This window comes from Bos grunniens, chromosome 11, assembly GCF_055505025.1.
Source record: "Bos grunniens cultivar Pamir isolate PY7600 chromosome 11, Bosgru_T2T1.0, whole genome shotgun sequence".
Classification (NCBI taxonomy): Eukaryota; Metazoa; Chordata; class Mammalia; order Artiodactyla; family Bovidae; genus Bos; species Bos grunniens.
Genome location: NC_141175.1, coordinates 19,943,679 through 19,955,620, shown reverse-complemented (window position 1 = coordinate 19,955,620; position 11,942 = coordinate 19,943,679). Strand labels below are relative to the sequence as shown.

At 45.5% G+C, this 11,942-nt stretch overlaps 2 protein-coding genes across 2 annotated transcripts in view; one reads left to right on the top strand and one right to left on the bottom strand.

The window, feature by feature from the left end:
* Positions 1-860: 860 nt before the first annotated feature.
* LOC147362696 (uncharacterized) lies at positions 861-2,407 on the bottom strand. Its single transcript, XM_086325563.1, has 2 exons — positions 1,896-2,407; positions 861-1,420 (listed from the first exon to the last, which is right to left on the bottom strand). Exons 1-2 carry the CDS (start codon positions 2,405-2,407, stop codon positions 1,411-1,413), a joined length of 522 nt encoding a protein of 173 aa, XP_086181689.1. The 3' UTR covers positions 861-1,410.
* The window catches only part of ADAM17 (ADAM metallopeptidase domain 17), a 44,207-nt gene continuing 34,481 nt past the window's right edge, over positions 2,217-11,942 (top strand). The window contains exon 1 of the mRNA XM_086325536.1: positions 2,217-2,459. Coding sequence (XP_086181662.1) covers positions 2,369-2,459 — 91 coding nt within the window. The 5' untranslated portion in view covers positions 2,217-2,368. The remainder of the gene's footprint in view (positions 2,460-11,942) is intronic.

The window sequence follows — 11,942 nt, the reverse complement described above, 5'->3', positions numbered from 1 at the left end:
TAAGCTGGAAAAGACTATCTGGATGCTCAGAAAATATATTCTTACTGTACAAAGAACTGTACCCAACTCATTTTATATGGTATTCATCTTTTAAAAATTATGTACAATTGGCAGAGGTGTACCTCTGCTTTACTTTTTGATTAGGTATGTTATCAGTGTGTATGTTTAATGAAGGCATTTTCCACCTCAGATGATCACACCAGATTTAGTTATGCCAAAAATGCACAAAACTTGTTACTATGGATAATAACTGTTGGGAAAAGCTGCTGAGATTTTACGGAGGCATGTCGCAGTGAACCTAAATTTAAACCACAGTATGAGTATCTTAAGGCCAAGCCTTAAGACTTGGCCAGACAGGAATAACACTCCATTTCTAACATTTTACCATTTCATATGATGCTTTTGAACTGTGGTGTTGGAGAAGACTCTTGAGTCCCTTGGACTGCAAGGAGATCCAACCAGTCCATTCTGAAGGAGATCAGTCCTGGGTGTTCTTTGGAAGGAATGATGCTAAAGCTGAAACTCGCGTACTTTGGCCACCTCATGCAAAGAGTTGACTCATTGGAAAAGACTCTGATGCTGGGAGGGATTGGGGGCAGGAGGAAAAGGGGACGACAGAGGATGAGATGGCTGGATGGCATCACCGACTCGATGGATGTGAGTCTGAGTGAACTCCGGGAGTTGGTGATGGACAGGGAGGCCTGGCGTGCTGCGATTCATGGGGTCTCAAAGAGTCGGAGACGACTGAGCGACTGAACTGAAGTGAATGGAGAAAAGGCTGTATTTCTCATTCTTACGTGGAAAATGTATTATGTCCTACTCGTATAAACATTAGTTGAACCAAAACAGCAATTCACATCCAACGTTGTTAGAATGTTTTATTAAGTACCATGAACACTCAACTAGAGCTAAAATGATGCAAAGGATTTGCAAAACAAAACACAAACTGTCTTGGCAAATCTCCAATCTAAGTAAAAAGTGGCCACCAAGTTGAATTTCAAGAAGTTAGCTGGACGATTCTAGAACCTAACCTGTACAGGCAGAGGGGTTAAGTCCAACGTATATTTTATGGAACTCTTTGTACACCTTCTACGTACAGCGGGGCGAAAGAGAAACTGCATTAAGGAAGCACCTGTTTATTTCCGTCTTGACAAAAAAAAAAAAAAGCCTTTCTCCTTAAAACGGACGGAGGCCTAAGACACCCGGCTGGTCCGACGTGGGGCCCGGAAAGCCAAGCTGCACCCCGTTTGAAACTGGGAAGCTGATCTCGCAGAAGTTGGCGCGGGGACGGCCGCGGGGGGCCTCCCGCTCCCTGGAGTTGTCCTTCGTTCGCTCCAGCACTTCGCTACTGGGTCATCACCCCTAGCACACCCGGCCAGGGGCTCCTCGTCCGCTCTGGACCCCAGGGTTCTACAACTCGCTTAGTGAAAAGGGTGAGAGGGAAAGTCACTCAGTCTTCGCGACCTCACGGACTACAGTCCCGCCAGGCTCCTCTGTCCATGGGATTCTCCAGGCTAGAATACTGGAGTGGGTAGCCACTGCCTTCTCCAGGGGAATCTTCCCGACCCAGGGATCGAACCCGGGTCTCTCTCATGGCAGGCGGATTCTGAGCCACCAGGGAAAACAGGGATCCTATTCAGATGGACTTCCCTGGTGGCTCAGACCGTAAAGCGTCTGCCTGCAACCCGGGGAGACCCGGGTTCCATCTCCGGGTCGCGAAGATTGCCCTGGAGAAGGAAACGGCAACCCATTTCAATATTCTTGCCTGGAGAATCCCATGGACGGAGGCGCCTGGAGCACTACAGCCCATCGAGTCGCAAAGAGTCGGACACAACCGAAAGCGGACGGCCATCGCTTTCAGACGCGGTGGGACCGAGGGACGCGGCCGGACGCACCTCTGCGGGCCCATTCGTGAGGGACCCCGTCCCTGGCGGAGGTCATCCGGGGACAGAGAGGCGGCCCCACTGGGTCGAGTCAGGACGTCGCACTGCGCGTCACAGGCGGCGCCGGCGGAACCCTCGACGGGACTGGGTGGGGGTGGCAAGACTGCGGCGCGCCGGCGCGGAGCGGAGCGAGCGCGGGCCTCCCGACATGCCGCGCGTGACGCCGGGCTTCCGGCTGTGGGCGGTGCGGGGGTCGGCGGCGGCCGGAAGCAGGCTGCGCCAGCCTCTGGGAGCTCTGCCTGCACTTCCTGGGGGCCTCTAGCCCGGCTCTGGAGTCTTCCGGTAGGCGGCGCGGGAGGAATAAGCAGCTTGAAGGGCCGGCCGGGGCGGATCCCCTCGTCTCCCAATGTGAGCGGCGTCCCGAGCCCCCTCTTCAGGCGAAGGCTGCCCCCCAGAGAGGTGGAGCCGGTGGCCGGGCCGGGACCATGAGGCACCGTGTCCTCTTGCTCACCAGCTTGGTTCATCTGGTGCTGGCGCCGCGACCTCCTGACGAGCGGGAATCCCCGCGGCGATTCGGTAAGGACCCAGAGGAGTTGGCTCCGGGTGCCTGGGACGCGCAGCTTTTGGGGGGAAGAGCAGGCGAGCGGGATCTCTCAGGTGTTTGGGGGCAGGGTGTTGGACGACGGTGGCGCTTCCCGAAGTTTTCGGTGTAGGAAGGGGGTGTGGCTCTCGGAGTCAGGGAAGGAGAGGAGCTGGGCTTGTCTTTCTGAATGGGAAAGGGGTCCTGGGGTGGGGTGGGGGGCCTCCTGTTAGTGACTGAGGACCTGGGAGCGGTCTGCTCCTCGAGTTTGTGTTTGGGCGTGTGTTCCGGAAAGCGGTAAGGCAGGGAGTGGTGACGGCTCGTCTTCGGAGAGGGAGATGCGGTCCCGGTCCTGCCCCGCTAACAAACAAAGCTACATTTTGTTCTTAGCAAAGGCAGGATTCTGGAGGAGGATAGGAAGGCCCAGAGCTCCCCATCTCTTCCACGGCTCTGAGGAAGCGAACTAGATTTTCTGCCTAGGAGGTCCTTAGGCTGTAATCTGGTTGGAAGGCGGTGACTGGGGAACTCTTCTTGGAGTTGCGTTTTGCAAACATCTTAACATCGTGTGTGTAGTTATTTAAAATGTAGCTGCTTGTTGGAGATTCTTAAACCTGCTAGGTCAGCTCGTGATGCCGTTTACTTTGAACGCCTTCTTGTCATTTTAAACAAAAATGATCAGGGACCCCCAATTTGATCAGTTTTGAGGCTAGAAGTAGAGGGTTATTTAGATTTTCTGAAGAGCTTGGATTTTAAAGGACTAACATTGAGAGATGTGAAATTTGGTGGAAGTTAGTGAAAACTTACAGTGACCGTTAGGGTTCTCTGTTAAAAGTTAACATGTAAGAGAGTTTGGTTAATTAGTAATAAAGTATGAGACTGTATTTTCCCACTGTGAGAAGCTGTAGCCTCGGTGATTTTTCATGGTTGTTTTGGTCTCCAAATCTCACCATGATGCCTTAATACTGTGCAGAGTGAGACACTATGTAGATTTTTTTATGGCCAGTAAAAAATTTGCATTACTTTACCTGGCAATCCTTTTTTCTTATTAAATGGACAAAAACCGTAATTGATGGAAAGTATTAAAGGTGTTGTGTTCTCACTTGAACTACTGCTTTGTGGTTATCTCAAATTGAAAATGAGTTGCAGGTGATTGATTAGTTTAATAACCGGTTAGGGAGAACCTGGTAGGAAGTGCTGAGATGTGGTAACTTAATACAGATTGAAGGAAAATGGTAAATTGGGGTGGTCAGAATGGAGGAAGAGGGTAAGGATCCACTCATAAGGATGAAAAAAAAAAGTGAAAGTTGCTTAGTTGTGTCAGATTCTTTGCGACCCCATTGAGTAGTCCGTGGAATTCTCCAGGCCAGAATACTGGAGTGGGTAGCCTTTCCCGTCTCCAGGGGTCTTCCCAACCCAGGGATCGAACCCAGGTCTCTCCTGCATTGCAGGAAGATTCTTTACTAGCTGAGCTACCAGAGAAGCCCTAATATTAAAAAAAGAAGAAGAAGAAAATATAGATAGTGCAGGTATTATATTCATTCCTAGGATTTGTGCTACTTAAAAGTTTCCCACTTGTGAACAAGAGGAATAACAAAACTGAAATACAAATATTTGTACCACTAATACAACTTTCAGTTTTGTTATCATTCTCTTGTTCACAAGTGGGAATCTTTAAGTAGCACGAATCCTAGGAATGCACATAGTACCTGCACTATCTATATTTTCTTCTAAGAAAACCTTGCTTTCTAGGTCTATTCTCAGGAACAGTCACAAATCTTAAGGGTTTGTTTGTTTTTGTTTTTTGACCTTGTGTTTTTATTGGCAAAGTGCAGACAGTTGGTGCCAGAAAAATGCACAGACTTAGCCATTTATTCACTGCATGTTTGAAGAACGCATACTGTATGCAGGTTATATGTGTGACATTGAAAGTGTAATGATCAGACAAATCCATCTTCAAAAGGCTTTTGGTTTAGTGGAATAGAGAGATCTAAGCAGAAAATGCTAGAAGAGTATGAAGGAGACTGTTAGAAGACATTATGGTGGGGAATTATTTTCATCAGGTGGTATTGAAACTAGCTGGGGAAGGCTAGTGAAGGCTCCCTGAAGGAGGTGATGATATTGAGCCCGGCTGTAAGGTTAAGTAGCTGAAAAGAGAAAACAAGGACATTCCTGATGGAGGCATTTAGTGTTAGAATTGAAATGAAACTTGGAGATCATGTCTAGTTTTTTAAATAAAGTGGCAGGAAAGATGAGTCTCAAGAAAAGTGTAGTGACCGGTCAGGTTCATACCATTAGTGATAAATATATGCCAATAAATACATGCCTTGTGGGTATTTTTTCTTCTGAAAAATGTTTGTGTGTGTGTGTGTATGTGTTTGATGGCTTTGAATGTAATTTGTTGCTTAACTCTGCCCTAGCATTTAGATTGAATTGGTCAAGGCCAATGAGTAATTTCATAGTTAAAGAATGTGGTTTATTGTTTAACAGCCTTCTTATCCTATAAATGTTACCATGTATAACCACAGTACTAAATATTGATTAGGGGTTTGACAACATTTTCTGAAGAATACATATATATATAATAGAATCCTGGCTTTTGGAGTACTGCATAGACCGTGGAAAATGATTTCAGTTGAACTGTTACGAATTGCATAATTTAGGAAATTTATGAGTCATGTGAGCCTAGTCATGGTATCTTGTTGAGGTTGCAGCTGGGGTATATAAGTCTCACTTTGATTTCAAAAGTTTACCCTGTGTAACATTTAATAAAAGAGAATATAGTGGGTGGAAAGAAAAAAATACTGTCACAGATGAGGGGTGAAAGTTTGTATCTGAAACGTGTACCCTGAGGTAATTGGTGTGAGGATTCTCCACTTTGCAGTGCTCATTTCTCATTATTGATGGCATCATTCTGCTCAATATTTTGACATCTGACTTCCTTTTTTGATGTAAGTTTTGCTTACAGGATGGATTCTATTGAAACTGAAACACTTGCCCACCCCACTTTACTTGAAGAGAAATGTAATACAGCTTTGCTGTGTACTAGTGAAAGAGATAAACTATTTCTAAAATAGAACGAAGAGTTAAGCAGAGAGCCAGGGTGGGGAAACTGGAGAATTCCTTTTGGCCCTCATGGGGTTTTCCAGAACATTAAGTGTAGGTGTCTTTCAAGGCCCAGTTGGCTGAATATCAGATACGTCTCTGTTTTGTATTTGTGAGAGGTGGTGAGTGTTTTCTGTTGGAAGTATAATTTGAAGAAAGTCAGAAGATTGGGAGGGAGGGAGGAAAGGACAGGAAAAGTCTTCACAGGGAGACCTTCATAGAGGTTGGAGAAGGACATGGCAACCCACTCCAGTATGCTTGCCTGGAAAATCCCATGGACGGAGAAGCCTGGTAGGCTACACTCTCCATGGGGTTGCAAAGAGTTGGAGATGACTGAGCGACTTCACTTTCACTTTCATAGAGGTAGCGAGGTGAAATGAAGTGTGTTCTCATATGTCCCTTAGTCCTAAAGTGAGCCAAGGAGCCGGGTATTCCTTCCCTACGTCCCTTGTGGTTTCCCCCCCCCGCCGCCCGCCTTTTAATAAGAGTTGTTGTTGTTCAGTTGCTAAGTTGTGTCTGACTTTTTGTAACCCCAGGAACTGCATGCAGCACACTAGGTTTTCCTGTCCTTAACTATCTCCCAGAGTTTGCTCAAGCTCAGTGTCCATTGAGTTGATGATGTCATCCAACCATCTCATCCTCTGTTGCCCCCTTCTCTTCTTGCCCTCGTTTCTAGCATCAGGGTCTTTTCCTGTGAGTTGGCTCTTCACATCAGGTGGCCAGAGCATTGGAGCTTCAGTATCCGTCCTTCCAGTGAATATTCAGAGTAGATCTCCTTGAGAATTGACTGGTTTGATCTCCTTGCAGTCTATGGGACTCTGAAGAGTCTTCTCCAACACCACAGTTCAAAAGTATCAATTCTTAAGTGCTCAGCCTCCTTTTGGTCCAACTCTCAATCCATACACGACTACTGGAGAAATCATAGCTTTGACTAGCCGGACCTTTGTTGGCAAAATGATGTCTCTGCTTTTTAATACGCTGTCTAGGTTTGTCATAGCTTTTCTTCCAAGAAGCAAGCGTCTTTTAATTTCATGGCTGCAGTCATCATCCAGTGATTTTGGAACCCAAGAAAATAAAATCTGCCACTGTTTTCCACTTTTTCCCCATCTGTTTACCATGAAGTGATGAGACCAGATGCCATGATTTTAGAATAAGAGTTGTAAGCTTTGACCGTCTCATCTGCTACCCTGGTTTCACTTACCATTTGACTGTTCTGATAACTACCAAATATAGATCTCTGACCTAGGCTTATTCTCTGAAGCTCCACTCTCATGTATCCATCTGAGTATTCACAGATACTTCAAATGTCCACTTATTTCAGATGTCCAGAATTTCTTATCTATTTGATTAGAAGAATGTAAATAGGAGACAAGATTTAATCCAGGAATAGGCAGCAATGTTGCAAACTGTGGAAGTAACCTCATTTCTTAACATGAATTTGCATCCATTTCAGCTGCAGAGCCTTAGGGATCAATCCAGGGTTTTTTCAAGGTTCCCTTAGGCAGGGGCTTTTCTGGTAGCTCAGACAGTAAAGAATCCAAGTACAATGCGGGACACCTGGGTTTGGGAATACCCTGGATTGGGAAGATCCCCTGGGGAAGGGAATGGCTGCCCACTCACAGTATTCTTGCCTGGAGAATCCCATGGACCTGGAGCCTGTGGGGTCACAAAGAGTCGAATAGGACTGAGCAACTAAACACACGTTGAGCTAGGCTTACTTTCCCCTTGGCTCAGTTTCCCTGTGACTGGTCTTGCTGGAGAGTCTTGGCCCAGGTTTAGTCCCAGCCCAGTTGAAGGGCTCTTGATAAGGAGTTATTTGAGGCAGCTCACCCTTCATCCCCACTAAGTGGTATAAACCCATAAAATGAAGTTTTTAGTTCCCAGTCTTTGGGGCCCACTGCCTCGCAGACAGCCCAGTTCTTCTTTGCTTATCCCATAGTCCCAAGGAGGGATTCTCCCATGCCTAGGGCTCGTTGGAAAGTGACCAGGCCTTTCCCTTGTCCTGCATATTTGGAGGAGCACTGAAGAGCAGTCACGTCTCCTGTGTTTAATGCACAAGCGAAATACACACTTGACTGCAGCGCTGGCTTTACCTTTCCCACTTGTGCGAGAAGTGGGGACATGACTCTGGTTGTGTCTTTTGGAGGAACTGTTCATTCTGTGCAGCAGAGTCGTGGAGAGTGAGCAGAGTGCTCCAACAGCGCTGCATGACAACCGTAAGCTGAATTCCAGGAAGATGCCGTTGATTGCAAAAAGAAAAGAGAAATCAAGTAAAAAGTTCACAGATGTTTCCAGATTCTTCTAACACTTCATTGTTTAAAAATAAATTTAATAAGAGACTCACAGACTTAGAAAATGAACTTTATGGTTGCCAGGGGGAAGGGATAGTTAGGGACTTTGGGAGGATTTTCTACACACTGCTATACTTAAAATGGATAACCAACAAAGACCTATTGTGTTGCACATGGAACTCTGTTCATTTTTATATGCCAGCCTGGATGGGAGGGGGGTTTGGGGGAGAACGGATACATGTATATGTGTGGCTGAGTCCCCTTGCTGTTAACCTGACTACCACAACATTGTTAATCAGCTATACCCCAAAACAAAATGTCTGATGTTAAAAAAATTTTTTTTTTTTTCTTTCGAAAATCAGTTTTACTTTAAAAACTTGACTTTGGACATGATGAATGATATAAGGGTATGTTTTATGTCATTGTACCAAAGTCAGTGGCCATAAAAGCATATCCTGAAGATACAACAATTCAGGTTTGAGGGAAAGGTGGAAGGTTTATCAAACCCGTGGGCCACTCCATTTCTGGATCCAGAAAGCTGGTTTGTTGCGGACCTTAAGGTGCAGCTTTCTCTGTATTCTTTGAGAACATAAAGAAGAAAGTATCAGCTGTTTTTTATCACTGATATTGATTTTGAACATCATAGACTAACAAATTTACTCTTTTCCTGCCTAAAATCACTGAATTTTCAGTGATGCAACTGCAAACATATGACGACTTAATTCAAAAAAGTTCTGTGTAAATGAATAATTGCAGACTGTATATAAAGGAACAAGATGTAGTATAGAACTTCAGAATCTTTCAGCATCCACTTGTCCCCTTATGTCAACCTGTTAAAAACAAAATTCAGCCAAGTAAATTTGAAGATCTAATTGGCTTGGCGAGGCACTTTATGCATTGGCAGTATGTCTGCCAGCAGCTGGAAGGGTTCTCTGAGGGTCTGGACCAAATGGAAGCTTTGGATAGGAAGAAGGATGGGACACGGGTGCTGTGAGTGAAAGAATTTTAGGCCAAGACATCATCTTTTTAGGGGGGAAGGGAACTGGCAAGGATTTTATCATGTGGAATATCTCTTCTTTCTCTGTGGGATGAAGGGGCCCATTTGACGCATTACCTCCTTCGTGCTGACCAGGCAATTCCAAACTTGTTGCTTAAGATTACTTTTCTGGTGAAGATTGAAACTACAGTTAAGTTAGGTATTAAGCCTGATTTGGTATCATAGGCTTGTGTTTTCTTTTTAACAAATCCCTTCCCCAAACCTGCTCCCAGTTGTGTTTTCTTTTTTGTAATATCAGTGTATATGGTGCCACTGTCTACCCAGATATCCAAGTGAGAAGCTTGAGGGTCAGCTAGTGATCTCTACCCAGATTGCTCAGCAGCTTACTAGCTGATTTCCCAGACTGCAGATTTGTCCTCCTCTAGCCTGTTCAGGGTTTCCCTGGTAGCTCAGGGAATCTGAATCTCAGGGAATTAAAGAATATGCCTGCAACGTGGGAGACCTGGTTCCATCCCTGGGTTGGGAAGATCCCCTGGAGAAGGGAAAGACTACCCACTCCAGTGTTCTGGCCTGGAGAATTCGATGGACGGTACAGTCCATGGGTTTGCAAAGAGTCACTGCAGTTGTTTTTGAACCCAGGTTCATGTGCCTGACGCACAGTGAGGCCCAACAAATGGAAATGTCTGAGTTTGAAGCTGAAAAAGGTTTATTGATTGGGAGGGCACCAGTGGAGAAGATGGGAGATGTAGGCTTGTCTCAGATCCATCTTCTTGGCTGCCCGTGGTTTTTAAAGGTAACGTTTGGGGTGAGTGTTGCAGGGAGCATGACCTTTCGATTGGTTGGTGGTGAGGCAACAGGGTGGTGTTTCCTGAGTCTTGATCTTCAGCCTTCTGGTTCCAACCAGTCGGGTCTGCGTTCTGGTGGTCAGCTTGTCGTCACCGGGGAAGGGGGAGGTGTCCTAGTTCCTGCAGAACAACTCAGGGGTTTGTGTCATTTTGTTCTGTATATCCCTGGAGGAGGAACTTGGACTCTATTGTTTCTTGACTGCTTTTTCTTTGTTTCTGCAGTCCCTTACTTCTCTAATTAGTAATTGCCTGAATCTGCCGTTTGGAACTCAGGGAATGCTTGGGAGGCTAAAGCCTTTTCTACAAACAACAGGAGACAGAAAGGCTTTTGTACCTGGGAGGGTCCTGCTTGGTTTCAGTCCTAAGTTTTGGATAGAGAGGTTAAGTTTTGGATAGAGAGGTTGATCATAAGCTCAGCAAGAGAACTTTGTTTTAGAGGATTTGGTTTCACAGTCAGGATGAAATTTCCAATTGATACCTGTTGCCCTTGTCCAAAGTCCTGTGTCCTTAATTCAGTTCCCTGACCAGACCTCTGCCTGCCTCTCCAGCCTCCCACCTGTTCATATTCTCCCTGCCAATCTGCCCTCCAGCCTCCCTGACTTGCTTTCAGGTCTCTGAGTGTATGATGTTCTGTATTTCTTGTGGACCTCAGCATAGATATGCCCTCACTGAGAACCCTGTCCTTTTCTTCTCTTGGCCGCCGCCTCCTCCTTTTGGTTTTAACTTCAGTGCTGTTCTCTGGGGAAGCATCCATGGCTTGCCACACAGGTCATGCTCCCTCTGTGTCCTTCTATAACTTCTTGCAGTTTCCTCTCCCTAGACTTGTGAAGTACTTTATCTTTTTGGGGGGGGGGGGCGGGGGAGGGGGGCGGGTATCATGCTGTTTCTCCCAAAGTCACAATATTGGAAATATATCTTCTTTCTCTCCATTAATATCCCTAGTGCTTGGAAGGTGGGAGGTTTTCAGTAAAATATTTGTTGAGTAAATGAGTAGGTCAGGTCTGGTGGAAAGGGGAGGAGTACATGCAGGATGTGTTTGTAAGAAAGGGGTGGGGGTGGAAGACCTTAAAAAGGAGTGAGAGTCAGATCCCTAAGGAGGACTAGGCAGAAGAGGCCAAGTGAGGGAAACTAACATGTGGGCGGAGAGCTGAGAGGTTTGGGAGGAGATCCTAAATGATGCAGTACTCTTGAATAGCGCACTGTATTGTGGAGTAACAGGCAAATTTGGCTTTGGAATACCGAATGAAGCAGGGCAAAGACTAATAGAGTTTTGCCAAGAAAATGCACTGGTCATAGCAAACACCCTCTTCCAACAACACAAGAGAAGACTCTACACATGGACATCTCCAGATGGTCAACACCGAAATCAGATTGATTATATTCTTTGCAGCCAAAGATGGAGAAGCTCTATGCAGTCAGCAAAAACAAGACCGGGAGCTGACTGTGGCTCAGATCATGAACTCCTTATTGCCAAAATCAGACTTAAATTGAAGAAAGTAGGGAAAACCACTAGACCATTCAGGTATGATCTAAGTCAAATCCCTTATGATTATACAGTGGAAGTGAGAAATAGAATTTAAGGGCCTAGATCTGATAGATAGAGTGCCTGATGAACTATGGACTGAGGTTCGTGACATTGTACAGAAGACAGGGATCAAGACCATCCCCATGGAAAAGAAATGCAAAAAAGCAAAATGGCCGTCTGGGGAGGCGTTAACAAACAGCTGTGAAAAGAAGAGAAAAGCAATAGAGAAAAGGAAAGATATAAGCATCTGAATGCAGAGTTCTAAAGAATAGCAAGAAGAGAGAAGAAAGCCTTTCTCAGCGATCAATGCAAAGAAATTGAGGAAACCAACAGAATGGGAAAGACTAGAAATCTCTTCAAGAAAATTAGAGATACCAAGGGAACATTTCATGCAAAGCTGGGCTCAGTAAAGGACAGAAATGGTATGGACCTAACAGAAGCAGAAGATATTAAAAAGAGGTGGCAAGAATACACAGAAGAACTGTACAAAAAAGATCTTCACATCTAAGATAATCACGATGGTGTGATCATTCACCTAGAGCCAGACACCTTGGAATGTGAAGTCAAGTGGGCCTTAGAAAATATCACTACGAAGAAAGCTAGTGGAGGTGATGGAATTCCAGTTGAGCTATTTCAAATCCTGAAAGATGATGCCGTGAAAGTGTTGCACTCAATATGCCAGCAAATTTGGAAGACTCAGCAGTGGCCACAGGACTGGA

What these genes read in the sequence shown, in the direction of transcription:
- LOC147362696 (XM_086325563.1), bottom strand. Translation starts at nt 2,407, where the DNA reads ATGAACCAAGCTGGTGAGCAAGAGGACACGGTGCCTCATGGTCCCGGC.